The 17,424-nt window shown below is 59.3% G+C and overlaps 1 protein-coding gene across 3 annotated transcripts in view; it reads right to left on the bottom strand.

The window, feature by feature from the left end:
- Positions 1-1,716: 1,716 nt before the first annotated feature.
- The window catches only part of FAM107A (family with sequence similarity 107 member A), a 28,668-nt gene continuing 12,960 nt past the window's right edge, over positions 1,717-17,424 (bottom strand). For all 3 annotated transcript variants that reach the window (XM_075938422.1, XM_075938423.1, XM_075938424.1), the window contains exons 2-4: positions 11,845-12,019; positions 5,381-5,537; positions 1,717-4,533 (exon numbers count right to left, since the gene is read on the bottom strand). In XM_075938422.1, coding sequence (XP_075794537.1) covers positions 4,426-4,533; positions 5,381-5,537; positions 11,845-12,014 — 435 coding nt within the window. In that variant the 5' untranslated portion in view covers positions 12,015-12,019 and the 3' untranslated portion in view covers positions 1,717-4,425. The remainder of the gene's footprint in view (positions 4,534-5,380; positions 5,538-11,844; positions 12,020-17,424) is intronic.

The raw sequence follows: 17,424 nt of genomic DNA on the forward strand, positions 1-17,424 counted from the left end.
CACAAGAGATGCGCTAGAAACCCTGCACAGAGCCGCTTGGTGAACCTGGCCCAGCCCTGCTAAAACAGCCTGTCTGCCCGAAGCAGGGCACGAAGGGGCAGCTGTCCCCCTTCCCGGTCCCCTGTGCTGGAGGCGTGTGGCAGTGGGCCCAGCAAGCAGCGTCCCCCAGTGCGCTGGGGTCCTGGTCTGTAGCTAAGAGGTGTGGGGGAGGGGTCGTCTGCCGGGCTGCAGAAGGCTGCCAGGGCCCGTGTATGGGCAGACAGATGCTGGCACGATGCCCTTCAGACATGCTGGGCAGCTGGCTCACGCCGTCCTAGGTGGAGGCCTGTGTCTCCTGTGAGAGGCCCTGGAAATACATCTCCAGGCCATGCCCCAGACTAGTGCATGGGGGAGCCAGCCACCCGGCAAGCCTGGGGGCAGGAGGCGCAGGGCCGGCTCTCTGGGGCGCACAGCAGCAGAGGTGGCTCAGACAACGGCAAGAACCCTGAGGGCTCTGGAGAGGGAGAAGCCATGTGGGCATCTGTGCCTATTGGAGTCCAGGGTATGGAGCGAGACCTACCTCACGGAGGGGCCCTTAAGAGGTCAGAGTCCAGTCCCCTGGCCTCCAGCAGGACCCAGCACCATCCCTGACAGATTTGCCCCGATCCCTAAATGACCCCCTCAAGGATTGAACTCACAACCCTGGGGCTAGCATGCTCAACCCACTGAGTTATCCCCCCAGGTCGGTGTCCATGGCCAGAGGACTCAAGGGCAGCACTGGGTGGCCCGGCCCGGCGACGGAGCGGCCAGCTGTGCCAGGCAGAGTCGGCTGTGACTGGTGACGCTGGTTTGTGTTGCTGGATTTCTGAGAGGGGTTTGTGTTGTCAGCCATTCCTCAAGCAGTCCCTGGGCCCGTGTTTGTGAATCTGCAGGGCGAGGCGACAGCTCTGTGGAGACTCAGAGACAGAGGTGCTGGGGGTCCCTCTGCCAGGCGCACGCAGGCTGGGGGAGGCCAGAGGGAGGGAGCTGCGCTGGGAGCAAGCCGCCGGCGTCAGGCTCGGCCCCAAAGCTGCACAGCACAGCAGCACTGGGGGTTACAAAGTGGAAGGCCTGGGGCCCCCAAGCACCACAGCCGCATACGGCCCTGGCTGGGGGGACACGGGCGGGAGAATCGCTCGCATGGCCCTACGCTTGCGGGTTGGCCCTTTCCAACAGCGCGGGCTCTGCTCTCGGGGGTAGGGTGGGGCAGGCCGGCCCTCCAGCCATGGTGCCGGCTCCGGCAGCGTGCCGACCAGCAGGGCAGTGGAGTTTTGGGCGAGTGAGCAATGCACGACTGGGCCCAGGGAGAGGAACCTGCTTTCGTGCTGAGCCTGCCCCAGCAGCGCTAACGGACACATCGATCGGCAGACGGCAGTGATGGGCTTGGCAAGCGCTTTGTTTGGCTGCCGGCTGCCTTCACCTGCGGAGCCTTTTCAGTGCCGCGTGGAAAGGACGAAAGCGAGTTATTGGCTGAGCATCGCTCTCCAGCGCCATGGGCATTCAAGAACGTGCACCACAATGGTTACGTCGCCCAGCACTGCGCAATGCATGCGCACACACACGGCTGCTATGCGGAGCAGTAGGTAGCGCAACCGACGCACACGACAGGCGTTTCAGCGCTCCTGGGACTGGGCAGCGTTTGGGGAATGACACTCACCCATGGACACGTGCAGACGGGCTACTGCCAGGCAGGTTAGCCCCTGTTTAGGTTTTTATTCAAAAGAAGGCAAAAAACCCAACACAAAAGGTTTGACAAGCCCCCGCGCTGTCCCACCGGCAGAACTGTTGGCACCGCGCCGCGGTTTAATTCAGTGACAATTGGTTTTATTTTCTTTGGACTGAAACATTCCTCGCGGTATTTACCCCCAACCATTGGAGCCAGGGCTCACAACGGACTAGAAACGTGTGTCCCGCAAGGTCCAGGCGGAGCAGAGCGGCAGGTGACACACAACTGGTGTCTGCGGTGAAAGGGCTTTCCAAACACGTTCAGCTTTAACCCCTGCCCGGCCAGAGGCGCTGTGTGCTGCAAAGGATGCGATTGACACCTGCTAGTAACCCTTTACGTGCTCAGTGCCATTTCTAGCTCCCAGAGCCAGCCTGCAGCCCTGACCTGGAGAGCCCGTCTGCCGGCCTGTGCCGGGGACAAATGCAGGGACTAGAGCGGAGGGAATCCCTTTGCACAGCGGGGAACCAGGCGACTGATTTGTGAGCAGTGTTCCCTGTAAGCTGAGCACTCAGGCGGCCGCCCAGGAGAGATTCAGGTGCCGCCCACCTGATTAGCAGAGCTCTGACAGCTGGCAGCCTGTGTGTCTATCGGTGGTGCACACCCGCACAGGCGTTGGTGCACATACCAAAATGCATTCCGCACATGGATGGCAAAGGAGGGACTGTTATTTGCGAGCGTTCCTCTAGCTGTGGGACTGTCCAGCATCATGGTGTGGTGAGTGGCTCCGGGCAGCGCGTGCGTTTTGCGGAAGAGGTTTTTGCGCCCAAAGAAGCAGTGTCGCCAGGCCCCCTTTTGCACAAGAGCTGCAAACCGCCTTTCTTGCGGCACCAGGACCTTGCGCAAAAGGGTTTTGCGCAAAAAAAGCCCTTGACACGGCTTGTTTTGGGGCAAAAACCTCTTCTGCAAAACGCATCGGCAGAGATATGCAAATGACAGCGCGCCAAATGCTAATGAGCACTTCATTTGCATCGTCTCTGCTGCCAAAAGGCCCTCGTGTGGGTCACTGGCCCATGCGGGGCACCCAGACCACAGCAGCAGATAAGAACAAGAGACGCTGCGGCAGCGGCTGGGAGCCGGCTGGTTTTCTAGCCCACACTGGGGAGGCACCGCTGCTAAGGTCCCAGGTTCAAATCTGCATGGTGGCAGTTACAGATACAAGCGGTGTGAGGTGGAGCAAGTCCGAGCCTGTTAACTGGGTGCAGCTAAGGGCTTCCAGTCCAGGACCCTGGCACGCGGGGTCACAGCTCAGCCCCCTGCTGGGGTTCGGCTGTGACCTCCTGCAGCCAGAACAAACAACAGTCTCTGGAGACAGCAACTTCTCAGGGACAGTGTGCGGCGGGGGGGCTGATCGAATGTTTTCCGAGAGATGGGCTGGAGCCCCAGGGTTCACCGCCTTGCATAGGACCCCACTGGGGCTCCGACCATGGAGCTTGCTCCCTCCCCACGGGCCACTTCCGCCATCCGGCCGTCGGCGTCCGGAGCCGCCAACAGGCCCGGCTGTTCTCCCGTCACGTCGGAGACACGGGCGTGAGCCCCCGCCAAGATGGGCCTGAGTCAGGGAATTGCCCTCCAGATCTGAGCGTCCCCCCAGGTATTGGGGGGGGTCTGGAGCTGGGGGGTGGGGGAGCGCTGACTGCAAATGGCGCCCAGGTGGGCTGGCCAGTGGGCACGGCCCCTTTCCCCTTCCCAGGCCTCCACGGGGGCAGCAGCATGAGCAGGTATTATGCAGTGAGCCACAGCTGCTGCTCGGGCCCCAGCGCCCCTCCCGGTCTCAACGCTGCCGCACCCTAAGCGGAGCAGGTTTGGGGGGCTTTATACTGCTCCCCCCACCGACAGCAGCTCTCACGCGCCGTGCCGGGAACACCCTTCTCAGGGCTGGTAAATAACACCCCCAGCAACCTGGAGAGACGAGTCCATGCCTGCCCCACCGACCTCTGCATAGGAGCGTCTCCGGGCCAAGGGGCCCGCTGCCTGCCCGGGGTGCAGGCTGGGTCCACCAATGCCAGACGCCAGCGTGCGGCCTGTCGAACGTGGGCCCAACGTGCCTCCAGCTCTGGAGCTGCGGCCTGGGTTGCTAAGAGGTTTCCCGTGGAGACTCAGTGCCGCCCCGTCTTGCTCTGCACGGCTGGTTTGTAGGAACATGCAGAAGCGGGACCGCGTGTCCCCCAGAGGCTGAGCAGGGGAGCCCTGCGTGGACACAGCCCCGCTACAGGGGCCATCCTATCGCTAGCCCAGCTGGCCCCGGCTCCTCACTGCCGCCCTTCCCCGCACCACACAGGATCATCCTTTTACGGATGTTTCCAGGACCCCCCCACGCCGCAGCTGCTGTGCTGTGGGTATCAGGACCGGCAGCCCCCCGCTCTGAGATTTTGCCTCAGCAAACGCCTCTGTCTCGAGCGCAGGCAGTCTCGCAGGGGAGGGGATAGGGATGGATGTTAGCACGAACCCACCGCTGGGAGCATGCCCCCCCGCCTCCACCTCTACTGGTACAGACTGCCCCTTCGCCCCGGAAACACCCTGCCCTGCCCGGGAACGCCCCCTCCTGCGTTTCTACTGGCGCAAGCGTTAGTAACAGTGAGCGGCCCCGCGGACACGGCTGGCGAGGGCCGCCACATGCAGAGATGCCAGCGTGTAGGGATTAGCGCCTAGTGCCATGCTCCTGCACTGCGCGCGGGCCGACGCTACGCTGCTTTCTCGTCCCCGGCGGGCACCGATGTTCTTCGCAAGTTCTCTTTCACTTTAATAAATTCTGGTGCATGTTCCTCCTCCTTCTCGTGTTCTCGCTCCAGCTAGATTAAAGAACAGCGACGGTTACTGTGTGCTAGAGAAAACAGGAGCCTCCGTTCCCTACATCGTTGTAGGTTTTCTACGTTACTCGTTGGCCGGGTTCTGTAGCGCTCTCGTGCAGAGTAGCATCTTATTTTGCTATTAGACTCATTGGCTTCAGCGGGGCGATTTCTGGAGGGAGGGGCTGCTCCCTGCGTGGACGGAGTGCTGGGGGGCTGGCATGCAAGGGGACTGTTTGGGACACATTTTGAGGGGCTGCGATTGGGTTTCGTTCTGCAGCAGAACAAGCAGAGTCCTTCCCAAAACTCTCACCCAGGACTTGAGAGCCAGAGAGAGCCTAGCCAACAGCGCGGGGTTAGGCGCGCCCTGGGGACGTGGGAGGCTGCACCAGGCAGAGCAAGGACTGGAAGCTGGCTCCGCATGGCGCAGGTAACCGCGCTCACTGAGGGTTAATGGCTACTCTGGGGTAGATGGGTGGGGCTGTCCCTCTCTCGCTCCTGGATCCGAGAAACCTTCCCAGCAACGTGTGGCCCAACCCTCAGCTTTCTCAGGGAAGATTTTGGTTTCGATCCATTTTCTGTCGAAGAAAACGTTAGGTCGACTGTTCCCGGGCTGCTGTCACGCAGCGCAACCTCGCCTGCCTCCAGGAGGCGTTTGGCTAGAGGCTGCCCACCAGGGGCAGAATGCCCGGCCGGCCACCACTCGGCCACTGGGTGCCGGGGAGGGACGAGGCCCTGGCCTCGCGCTCCCAGACAGCAAACCCAACCTCTGGGCGTGGCGCTGTTGTAAGCACCGTCCAGCTCCCCAGCATTTAACCCAACACCGGGAGTGACAAAACCCAGCTGCTACCTGATCCAGCCGCTGCTGCCGCTTCAGGAGCTCCTGTTCGAACGGCGACCGCAGCTTCTTGGCCTCCTCTTCTTCCTTCCTCTGCCGGAGCAGCTGGTTTCGCCGCCGGTGCTCGAGCACGCGCTGGAGCTCCGGCTTGCTCTCCACGCCCAGGCCTCTGGGAACAGAGCACAGAGCACGCTGAGCAGGAGCCGCCTGCCGCCGGCCCAGCGTCTCCTGGCTCCGGGGCCGGCCGAGCCTGCTGGGGCAGGAGCTGGGAGCCAGCGCTCAGACCCAAAGGGGAGCAGGAACGACCCGCGCCGAAGCCCACTGCAGTCAGCGGCAGGAGCCCAGAGTTTCAGTGGGTCCGGTTCCAAATGGTCCAGCCCCCCAGCCGAGTAATGGGGCACGGCCTGGTGCCAAACTGAGGTGGGGCTTGTGCCGTGCCTGCTCCCCGCGACGGTGGCAGGACAGAGCGGATTTGGCAGGGTCACTGGCGTTCGTTGGCTGGGAGCAGGAGGTTCGTTTCTGCCGTTAATGCCTTCATGGGGATGGTACCAGGCAGCTGTGCACCCTGGGGTGGGCAAGGTGGGGGGCTGGGCAGCACGGGCACAGAACGCCCGCCTGGCCTGGCGCCCCCGGTCCTTTGCCACCAGCACGTTCGGTGAGGGGGAGGCGTCTGGAGTGGCCTGGAAAATCATTTCTGGCCCATTCGGCAAATGGGTGAGGTGCAGCCCTGTGGGGCTGCGTTTTTTCTGCCAGCAGAGGGAGCGTGCGGCACAATCGGCCCAGCCCTTCCCCTCTCAGCCTGGGGCAGCGTGTCTGCTCCCTGCACGCCAGCCGCCCTGCACTCGCTTTCTGGCCCTGCTGTCAGCTACCAAGAGGGTTGCCAGATGGTTTCAGAAAAAATACTGAACAACAACAACAACAACAGAACCACAACAGGAAAAAGTTTGTTGAGACAGCAAGAAAAAAAAAAAAAGGCCCCCGAGAGGAGTTAAGCAAAAAACAAAAAAAACCAACCAAACCAGCAAATCACCGTGACCCCTTTAAGAACCGCGTGTGAGGCTTTTTTGGCGCTAACAGGCTGCCGGCAGCACCAGACCATCTTGCCTCCCTACGCCGGGCCGGACAGCTCCCCAGTAAGCACTCGGGTTGCTGGGCTGTCTCCGTATTGAGCTGGATAGCCGGGATTTTCGCCTCCTGGCCGGGAAAAAAAATCAGGAAGTCCGGGACATTTTAGGGGTCCTGTATTTTCTGAATATTTTTTACCAGACAAAAGGCGAAAATACCGAACTGTCCAGTTCAATACCGGACTCCTGGCAACCCGAGGGAGGCTACCCAAGTGATCTGACCCTCCTGCCTGGCACGGAGCGTTTGGGCCTTTTCGCCATAATAAAAGGCCCCTGCTCCAGAAGGATGCCCCAGACCCAAACTGAGCTAGATTCAGATATTGCAAAACATCTCCCACCTTCTTCCCCCGGCCCAGGGACCTCGGAGACCCCAGCTCCCGAGTTCCTCCTCTTAGCGGATCCCTAGCTAGCGAACACGCCCAAACCCATCACAGTAGCAGTAGGGTGGCAAAGCCAAGCACCCGGAAGCCAGGAAATGCCCCACTAAAGCGGCATGTGCACCCGGAGCACGTTGCGCGACACGCTCACACGACGGAGTCTCCTCCGGCCCAGCGCCTCGCTCCATGCACCGGGGGACGGGTCACAGGCAGCCTTCTGGCACTTCCCGGCCCGGGGCCTTGTCTGAGCACCGCCAGGGCCTGTTCACAGCGCTTTGGGGGCAAACAGCAAAGGCGACAGAGCTACCATCGCGGGGCATCGTACTGACGCTCCGGGAGCATCAGTGGGGTGAGGACGAGGGGTGGAAAATCCCACTGGATCCCTTCGCTGGTTCAGCATTCTGTCAGCCGATGCAACGACCGTAACCAGTTAACCCACTACACAGGGTGGGGGTGAGGAGTGGCCTCCCCGCCTGCCATGGCCGGGCTGGAGTGGCCTCCTCCCTCTCAGAACGGGGGTGCCTTGGCCAGGCTGGAGCGCCCCTTCCTGCCGTGCGCCCCATGGGGCTGCTCCAGCCCCCACTGGTTAACCTGAACTGGTAAGCCTCACCCGCAAAGGGCGACGCTAATTGCAAGGCTTAACGGTTAACCCTTCACATCCCTAGCTAGGGCCTTGAGATCCACCCTCCCCCCCCCGCCATTTGAGCCCCAGCTGCTAGCAGGAGTGTGCTCGCTCGCTCGCGCTCTCTCATGCGCGCTCTCTCTCTCTGCTCTCGCTTGCGCTTTCTTTCTTTTTCTCGCGCTTGCTCTCTTTTCTCTCTCTCGCTTGTTCCCTCTTTCTCGCTCTCTTTTGCTTGCGCGCTCTCCCGCTCTCGCTTGCACTCTCTCTCTCACAGAATCTCTTTCTCGCTCGCACTTTTTCCTCTCTCGCATTCACTTGCTCACATTTGCGTTCTCTCTTTCGCTCTCTCTCTCTCTTTCTCACTCTCTCTCTCATTCTCTCTCTCTTGCTTGCGCTCTCCCTCACTCGTTCTCTTGCCCTCTCTCTCTTTAGCTCTCTCTCACACTCTCTTGCTCTTACTTGCATTCTCTCACTCTCTGTCTCTCTCTCACACACACTCTCTAGCTCTCGCTTGCACTCTCTCTCTTGCTCTTTCTCTCTCTCTTGCTCTTTCTCTCTTTCTCTCACTTGTGCTTTCTCTCACGCTCTCTCTCTCGCTGTCTCTTTCTCGCTCTCTTGCTCTCACTTGCACTCTCTCTCATGCACCCTCTTGCTCTTGCTTGTGCTCTCTCTCTCGCTTGTGTGCGCTCTCTCTCACATGCTCTCTCTCGTTCTCTCTCTCTGACTCTCGCTTGCACTCTCACTCTCTTGCTCTCTTGCCCTCACTCTCTCTTGTGCTCTCTCTCTCTCTCTTTTGCTCTCCCTCTCTCTCTCCCTCTCGTGCGCGCTGTCTCACATTCTCTGTCTCTCTCGCTCTCTCTCTGTCTCTCACACACACTGTCTTTCACTCACGTCTGCTCTCTCTCTCTTGCTCATGCTGTCTTGCTCTCACTTGCTCTCTCTCTCTCACTTTCACTCTCTCTCTTGCGCACTCTCGCTCTCTCGCTCTCTTTCTGTCTCTTTCTCTTGCTTTCTCTCTCTCACTTTCTCTTTCTTTCACTAATTCTCTCTCAGACACACATACTTTGCTGGTGGGTTTCACTCCTGCCCCATCCCCTCCCAGCTGTCCCAGACCCCATGGGGTCTCTTCCCGCCCAACTCCCCATGGCGGTGGCTGTGCCCTCCACAGGCCTCTTCCCCCAGCTCGTGTCTCTGCCCAGACACTCCCAGTTCCTCCCTCCTGGCCCCTTATCTCCTCCCCTCCCCTCCCCGGCTCCCAGGCCAGGCCCCTGCGCTGCTCTTCCTCCAGTCTCAGTCTTTTCCTCGCCCCTCCTGGCTTCTCCGACTTCCCTTCCCCCTTGGACCAGTTCTCCCACCCTGGCTCCTTGCCAGAGCTTTCGCCTCCCCCCCACTTCCCATCTCCTGGTCCAGCCAGGTCTTCCCGCCAGCTCCCCACTGAGCTTTGCGCGCTCCCCGGTGGCCCATGGTCCCCAGCCCCCTGCCCCCAGGCCAGCCCGCCCTGTGGCAGGCCCCAGCCTCCCCCCGCTCCAGCCCATCCCCCCCCTCAGCGTGACCCGCCCCCTGCTGGACCGCATGGGAGGTGCCATTGCAGGGCCTACTGGCTCCGCCCCCGGCCTGCGCAGTCGCTCGGTGGGACGCCATGTGCGCCTCGGGAACTAGGGTTTCTTGGCCACTCTCCAGCACTGAGACGCCCCGCGGGGGGCGTGGAAGGGGACCAGTGACGTTTGATCCCATCGACACTAGGCAAAATATAAACTTAGATAGGGCCACGATAAGGTGGGTGCATAATTGGCTGGATAACCGTAGTCAGAGAGTTGTTTTTAACAGTGCTAAATCCTGCTAGAAAGGGATAACAAGTGGAGTTCCTCAAGGGTCTGTTTTGGGACCCGTACTGTTCAATATCTTCATCAATGATGTAGATATTGGGATAGAGAGTACGCTTATTAAGTTTGCAGATGACACCAAACTGGGTGGGGTTGCGACTTCTTTGGAGGATAGGGACATAATTCAAAATGACCTTAGCAAGTTAGAGAAATGGTCAGAGGTAAACAGGATGAGGTTTAATAAAGAGAAATGCAAAGTGCTCCACTTAGGAAGGAACAATCAGTTCCATACATACAAGATGGGAAGCGACTGTCTAGGAAGGAGCATGGCAGAAAGGGATCTAGGGGTCATAGTGGACCACAAGTTGAATATGAGTCAACAGTGTGATGCTGTTGCAAAAAAAGAAAATATGATTCTAGGTTGTATCAACAGGTGTGTTGTAAGCAAAACTCGTGAAGTCATTCTGCCGTTCTACTCTGCACTAGTTAGGCCTCAGCTGGAGTACTGTGTCCAGTTCTGGGCGCCACATTTCAAGAAAGATGTGGAGAAATTGGAAAGGGTACAGAGAAGAGCGACAAGAATGATTAAAGGTTTAGAGAACATGACCTATGAAGCCAGGCTTCATGAACTGGGCTTGTTTAGTTTGGAAAAAAGAAAATTAAGGGGGGACATGATAGCGGTTTTCAAATATCTAAAAGGGTGTCACAAGGAGGAAGGAGAAAATTTGTTCCTCTTGGTTTCTGAGGACAGGACAAGGAGTAATGGGCTTAAAGTGCAGCAGGGGAGGTTTAGATTGGACATTAGGAAAAAATTCCTACCTGTCAGGGTGGTCAAATATTGGAATAAATTGCCAAGGGAAGTGGTGGAATCTCCCTCTCTGGAGATATTTAAGAACAGGTTAGATAGACATCTGTCAGGGATGGTGTAGATGGAGCTTGGTCCTGCCTTGAGGGCGGGGGGCTGGACTCGATGACCTCTCGAGGTCCCTTCCAGTCCTATTATTCTATGATTCTATGATTCTATGACACGTTTTGTTAGTCTCTGAAGTGCTACCAGACCATTGGTTGTTGGTTCAGTTTATCCTGTACAGACTAACTCAGCTCCCCCTCAAGCTAGTGACGTGAGCCACGGAGGAAGGGGCGCTGGGGTCTCCGAGAGGCGGCTTGGTGGGGCCATCTAGCGGGCTAAGGGGAAGTAACAGCCGGCAGCCTGCACGGGGCTCCGGTGGCAATGCGCAGCTGTGGGGTGGTGCTCCCTGCACAAAGGGCGTTCTCAGCGCGGCTCCCGGCATGAGGCACAATCCCCGTCCAGGCCACGTCACGCCCTGCACTGGCCGGGTCTAGCCCACATCCAGGATGTGCCGACAGTGCAGACAACGTGGAAACGTCCCACCGAGAGCGGGGGAATTGGCCCCTTGTGCACAGGGCTGTGTTGGGAACCCGCACGGTGCTCGGTGCTGCTGGGCCTGCGTCCCTCTCTCCATGCTCCAGCTTTACATGGCTGGCACCGGATCGACAGCGGAGAGCCAGGCCGCGGGCGCAGGTAACGCTCTGACCTGGCTGCCGTCTGCACGAGGGCTCAGCGCTTTCCCGCCACGCAGGAGCCGGGAAAAGAGGAGACTGAGGGGGGATATGATAGAGGTCTATAAAATCATGAGTGGTGTGGAGAGGGCCGATAAAGAAAAGTTATTTATTAGTTCCCATAATAGAAGAACTAGAGGACACCAAATGAAATTAATGGGTAGCAGGTTTAAAACTAATAAAAGAAAGTTCTTCTTCACACAGCGTGTAGTCAACCTGCGGAACTCCTTGCCAGAGGAGGCTGTGAAGGCTAGGACTATAATAGAGTTTAAAGAGAAGCTGGATAATTTCATGGAGGTTAGGTCCATAAAAGGCTATTAGCCAGGGGTTAAAATGGTGTCCTTGGCCTCTGTCTGTCAGAGGCTGGAGAAGAGGCAGGAGACAAATCGCTTGATCATTGTCTTCGGTCCACCCTCTCTGGGGCACCTGGTGGCTAGATGGACCTTTGGTCTGACCCAGCACGGCCGTTCTTAGGTTATGTACGTTGTGCTCCGTCAATCCACAGAGCAGTCCACTAGCCTGAGCTCTGGAGGCAGCACAGAACCTCCCCCCTCCGGCTTCCAGACACGGAAGGGCAGGGCCTGGCCTGGGCGGGGGCGTAAGGCGGGAGGGAGGGACATCTGGGGACAGGAGACAAGACTCCTGGAGCGGCTGGTGAGCGCTCGGCAGCTCTGAAAAGCAGGCCCGGCCTTTAGGCGCCCCTGGCTTCTCCCAGCGGCAGAGCGGAGCTTTTGCAAGCTGGTCCACAGCGCGGCAGAGACACGCTGGAGCCGGTTTCCCGCCTTTTGCTCTTTGGCCAAAAGGGTAAAGAGATTTACCACGCTCATCAACCCCCCAACCCTGCGTCTCTCCGCCGAGTCGGCCCTGAGCTGCCCGGACCCCGACTCCGCCGTCTCTCCGCCGGCCCAGTGCACAGGCAGCTGAGGCGGCGCGGGCGGCGGGGCCTCACCTTTTGTGGTTCATCAGCAGCTCGCGGTGCAGCTCCTGGTGGCTCCTCGAGGCTTTGACGGGGTTGAGGAGCTTCTTAGGCTTGATGAGATCCGGGTTTCCATCGATGTAGTCCGGGTGAGCCATGAAATTCCTGACCTCAGGCCGCTCCCTCTGGATTTCCGAATACATGGACGCTGGAAGAGACGAGAGGCCCCCGTGTGAGACGGCGCAGGAGAGACACGAACAGGCTGAGGCTCACGCCCAACAGCTACACGTTCCCTCTGCCCCCCCCCCGCACCAGGGTGCCCACGTGCACCTGGGTTTAGACGGGTTAGCGAGCTGGGGGGGCTGTTTCTCAGGAGCGGCAGATAGCTCCAGGGGAGAGCCAGGACCCTGGGGCTGTAAAACCCAACACAAAGAGGGTCCATCCCCAAAGAGCTTACAATCTAAGTCTGTGTGTATGTGTATGTGCGCGCACGTGCACGCAGGGGTGTGTGTACATGCAGGGGTGTGTCTGTGTGTGCGTGCACGCAAGGGTATGTGTGCGTGTGTATGTGTATGTGCGCGCACGTGCACGCAGGGGTGTGTGTGCATGCAGGGGTGTGTCTGTGTGTGCGTGCACGCAAGGGTATGTGTGCGTGTGTGTGTGCGTGCACGCAGGAGTGTGTGTGTGTGCGCACGCAGGAATGTGTGTGTGTGCACATGCAAGGGTGTGTGTGTGTATGTGTGCGTGTGCGCACACAGGGGTGTGTATGTGTGGGTGTGTGCATGCACGCAGGAATGTGTGTGTGTGTGTGTGCACACGCAGGGGTGTGTGTGTGTGTGTGTGCACGTGTATGAACCCATGCCAAAAAGCTTCCTGGCCGACAAAGCCCAATGGCAGTGTGACTCGCACACGCCTGAATTACACCACTCGTCAAGCAGGGCCAGCCGCTCAGTTCACTGGCGACGGCGTTTAACGACAAGGATCGATTCATGCAAGTTGGCCTCCCCGTTAATCAGTCAGATTCAAACCAGAGACAAACGTGGGCCCAGCCCCTGCTGCGGTGCCGCGGTTTGGCACCAGGTCACTGAGGCAGTCAGACCCCAGTGCGCTCAGAGCCAAGGGGACACAGGACGACGCGCCGCGAGGTGCCGCCATGGACTGCGCTGGAGAAATGGTCCCAAATGATCGGACACGTGGGAACGCTCCAGCTCTCAGCGATACCCTAGTGGTCAGCTGCTTCGCGCCCGCCGGGGCGCAGAGCGAGACTCTCACGGTTCACACGGCCCAGGCTTCTGCACGTGTTCACGTGTCAGAACCGGCGCACGTGAGGCTGCCATGGCCAGTACTTCGGATGATTGTGTCTAAGGTGCAGTAACACGGGTCACGCTGGTGACGAGCACTGGCCGAGGCGTCCCAGCACCAGGGTGAAATGCAGAGCCGTGCGGAGGGGCTGTGCACCAGGGCGCGTGCGAGCAGGGAGGAGAGAGGCCTGTGAGGAGGAACCCACTCGCACCCACACGCTTGTGCAGAGACCAGGGCATGGGTGCCTAGGGCGCGGGAGCAGGCCGCCGGCAATGGCTCCTTTTACCCTGCGCGGGTCCTCAGGCCCCTGGAAGAGCCGGGCTACCGGTGGTAGGGCAAGGCAGGCAGGGGACAACCCAACCGACAGCGGGCTGCGCGCTAGAGCTGGGCAAGGACGAAGGCTGCGGAGGAAAGCGACTCCGTCCCGAACAGCGTCCCCTGCGAAGGGGCCAGGGCCCCGCGTGGAGAGTGAAGGAAAACAAAGCGCAGCCCGTTACGTCCCTGCACCCGGGCTGAGGCGTTCAGGGCTGCCGGGAGCCTGCCAGCGATTTCTTCATACCAACTGATTCTCCATCAGACTCAGACTGTCCGGCGACAAATGCCCGGCTGGCTCAGAGACCCAGGTCCAGGGCCCCCTCCCCCCTGGTGAAAAGCAGGAGAACTGCGCTGGCTAAGGATGTTAAAGGGCGGTTCATTGACTGGTCGATTAGCCGATGGACTTCCTGGCGACTAGTCGATGGGCACGTCCGCGTTCCTCCCGCTGGGGCTCTTGTACATTGCGAAGGAGGAATGCGGAACGCCGCGTACAGCCCGGGGCCAGCAGGCAGTCCCGCCGACTCTGGGCTGCAGGGGTTCTTGTGCATTTCAAAGCCATGGATCCCGGGGCCCAGTGGGGGACTCACAGGCTCCATGCTACGCTGCATGCTCCTACGCGGATCGGCTGTGCGGCGGCTGCCCCTTTAAAACGCAGCTGGCTGCGGGTTCCAGGGAAGTGCCACATGGAACACGGGGTCAGCTGGGGACTCCCCAGTTGTTCCCGGGTTCTGGGGAAATGCCTGGGACTCCCCAGCCTATCCTGGGTCCCACGGCTGCCCCTTTGAAAGGCGCGGAGGTGGCATTTTAAAGGGGCAGCTGCCACACAGCCGATCCAGGATCAGCTGTGCCCCTTTGAAAAGCCGCTTTGAAGTACCCCTTCCCCACCCCCTTTGCTGCCTCTGTCTCATAGACTTTATCTCATGGAGGCAGCCAAGGGGGGTGGATAGCGACTAGGCCACTGTTTCTCAGTCTTTTTTTATAAATTACCTCTTTAAAAAAATTATAAGTACCCCCAGGACCTACAGTTTTCAGACACACAATTTTTTTCTACCATTGCAACACATTTGTTGAAACAACTTAATCGTAGCCGGGCAGGCGATGAAATTTTTGGGTGTAAAAAGTACAAAAATAATCAAGCGCTGTCAAACTTAACACAAAAATTCGGTTTTCTCCAAATGTCAGTTGTATTGACGTCCCCCCCAGATTTCTCAAGTCCCCCTAAGGGGACTCGTCCCACTGGTTGAGGAGCTCTGAACTAGCTGCTTAGTCACAATACTATCTGCTAAGCCAATGCGTAGCGGGTCGTCGACTAGTCTTTTCCATCCTTCACGCTGACCTGCCCGGAGCCCACTGACCTGCAGCAGCAGAGGGGAGAAGCCGGCAGGATGGGCAAGAAAGTCAGGGGAGGGAAATCCCGCAGCCCCCGGGCTGTTTGTGCTGATTCGACTCGCCTTGGAATGGAAGTTTCACCCCAAATTGCACAGGCAGGAAAATGTGGGACCCCCCCAAACTCGTTTCTTTTCTTGCAGAGTTTTGCTTGGAAAACACTTTGAGCAGCCAGCCCCAGGGGAGCCTGGCCTGGACTGTCGCGGTGACCAGCTTGTCGGATCTGCCCAATCAAATCCAGCCCCATGCGTCATGGGCACCTGAAGGTGCGGCTCGAGTCTCAAAAGTGGCCGGTGCGGCTGTCTGCAGGGCTGCCTGAATAGCAGGGGCAGTCCCCGGGCCAGCTACACCGGCTGCCGCCCACTCCCCCAACCCCACCAACACTCCCTCCCCCACGGCGCTGGCTGTCCCGGAGAACTGCCCCAGCCCAGAGCTCCCAAGCCGTATGTAGCTGCATACAGGACAAGCCATGGACAGATCGTGGGCCTTGGATTTTTGTTCGCTGCCTGCGACCTGTCCATGGCTTTTACTGAACAAGCCCGTGACCAGAACGCAGCCGGAGCCATCGCCCGTCCGCCCCAAAGCCGGGGCTCACCCAGATTTCCACTCCGGGTGGTGCCGCTGGGGGAGACGCCTGATTCCTCAGCGGCTTCCACACGAGCAAGATTCACGGCTGGGTTTTCCGGCTGCCGGCCTCTCCTGCCCCCAGCGTGGAAGGACCAGCCAGCCAGCATGCGAGGGGCCGTGGAGAGAGAGCAGCCGTGGGAAGAGCGCGGCAGGAACTGGCCCAGGGCGTGCGTGGGCGCCTTCGCCACACGAGCTTGCTCTGGGAAGGCCGGGCTCTCAGCACAGCAGGGCTGAGGCATGAACGTGCCCCGCCAGCGAGGCGAGGGATGGGGACGATGAGGCGCGGCACTTGATGGGCATTTCCAGGCGGCTGCAGTTTCACGGTTGGCCCAAGAGCTTGGCCTGTACCCCAGGAGGGGGGTGCGGCTTAGCAGCATGTCTCACGGTCTCTGAAACCAGCACTGAAGCAAAAACCAGACGAGAGGGGAGAGTGTGGGAGGAGGGGCTGAAATACATTGGAACGGGCCAGAAAGGGGTCTGGTCTGGCCAGCTGGCTGCCCAATACAGCGTGGTCCACAGCCAGGAGCTTTCACGAGGACCAAGATTTTCCTGGGCATCAGGACACGCGCGAGGCAGCAGTGACCAGGAGCACGACGTCCCTGGGGCCAGACCTGCCTCGGTGGCCCAGGTGCCATTATGATAAAGGGTGAAGTTGCCCCAGGAGAACCCAGGCTCCAGCTGAGAGTTTCAGGTAGGTCCCGCCCAGGCCAACAAGCCCTGCCCTTCAGAAAACCAAATGTGAATGTCAAGCCAGCTCCAGCTGATACCCAAGCACTATACATTAGGGCAATGGAACAGCTTCCCGACGGGACGTTTTAGCTTGGAAAAGAGACGAGTAACGAGGGAGGATATGATAGAGGTCTTTCAAATCGTGACTAGTGTGAAGAAAGGAAATAAGGAAAAGTTATTTACATCTTCCTATAACACAAAACTAGGAATCACACAATACAGTTCATAGGCAGCAGGTTTAAAATAAAACAAACAAACAAACAAACAAACAAAAAAGGCGTTTTTCTTCATGCAGCACACAATCAACCTGTGGAACTCCTTGCCAGGGGACGTTGTGAAGGCCAAAGCTATAACACAGTTTACAATGGGCAGAGCCTAAAAAGAAAAGCGAGACGATCAGAAGGGCCCATCTTTCCCGACTCTGGGCTTCCCTGGGGTTAAGGACCAGACATCCCTCCCACTACACTCTACCAGACAGGCACGCTAGGCCCACACGACCTGAAATGCCAGCAACATCTGCAGGCCTGGTTGTAACTAATCTCAATGGCATACGGCTCCCAGGCTACTCAGTATCGTCATTCAGAGACTGGTGTAACCCAAGCCCCGCCGCAGCACCGTGCCCGTTTGTGCAGGGTCAGCCATATGCCGGTGGGAGATCACTGCAGGCCGTCACGTGGTTTCACACAGGTCTGGGCAATGGAGCTAGAAGAGTTGTACGTGTATCTGAAAGCCGCTCTCCGACCGCCGCCACGGAGATCGTAGCATGCAGGACCCCCAGGGCGTCTCGTCTGGGGCTGCCACGTTACCGGAGCATGCAGCGTGCGCAGAGCTGAGAGGCGCCGGGGACGTCGGAGGGTGCTTGCTTGGGGCTCCGCTGGCGGCGGTTTCCACGCAGAGCTGTGAAAGGAGCGCATGGCCTAGCAGGCCGGACAGGCTCACAGAAGCCACGTGGCACCCAGGACGGCAGCTTCAGGAGGGAGGTGAAGACGGGGCGGCCACGGAGGCCAAACGGCCTTTCTGTGGACAGGGGATCCCACAGAGCAGCTGGGGGAGGGGGAGTCTGGCTGCCTTGCCCACACTCGGACTAAGGCAGCCTGTCTCCATGCCGGACAGCAGAGAACGGCCCCGTCTCAAGACCACTGTAGAAAAGCTCCTCCTTTCCAGCTCAGAAAGGGCCCGCACCACGCCCCAAGCCCACGGCGCGGAACACAAATGCACCCGCATTTCCCGGACTCGTCTTCTCGCCCGCAGGCT

Source organism: Pelodiscus sinensis, chromosome 11 (genome assembly GCF_049634645.1).
Source record: "Pelodiscus sinensis isolate JC-2024 chromosome 11, ASM4963464v1, whole genome shotgun sequence".
NCBI classification, from domain to species: domain Eukaryota; kingdom Metazoa; phylum Chordata; order Testudines; family Trionychidae; genus Pelodiscus; species Pelodiscus sinensis.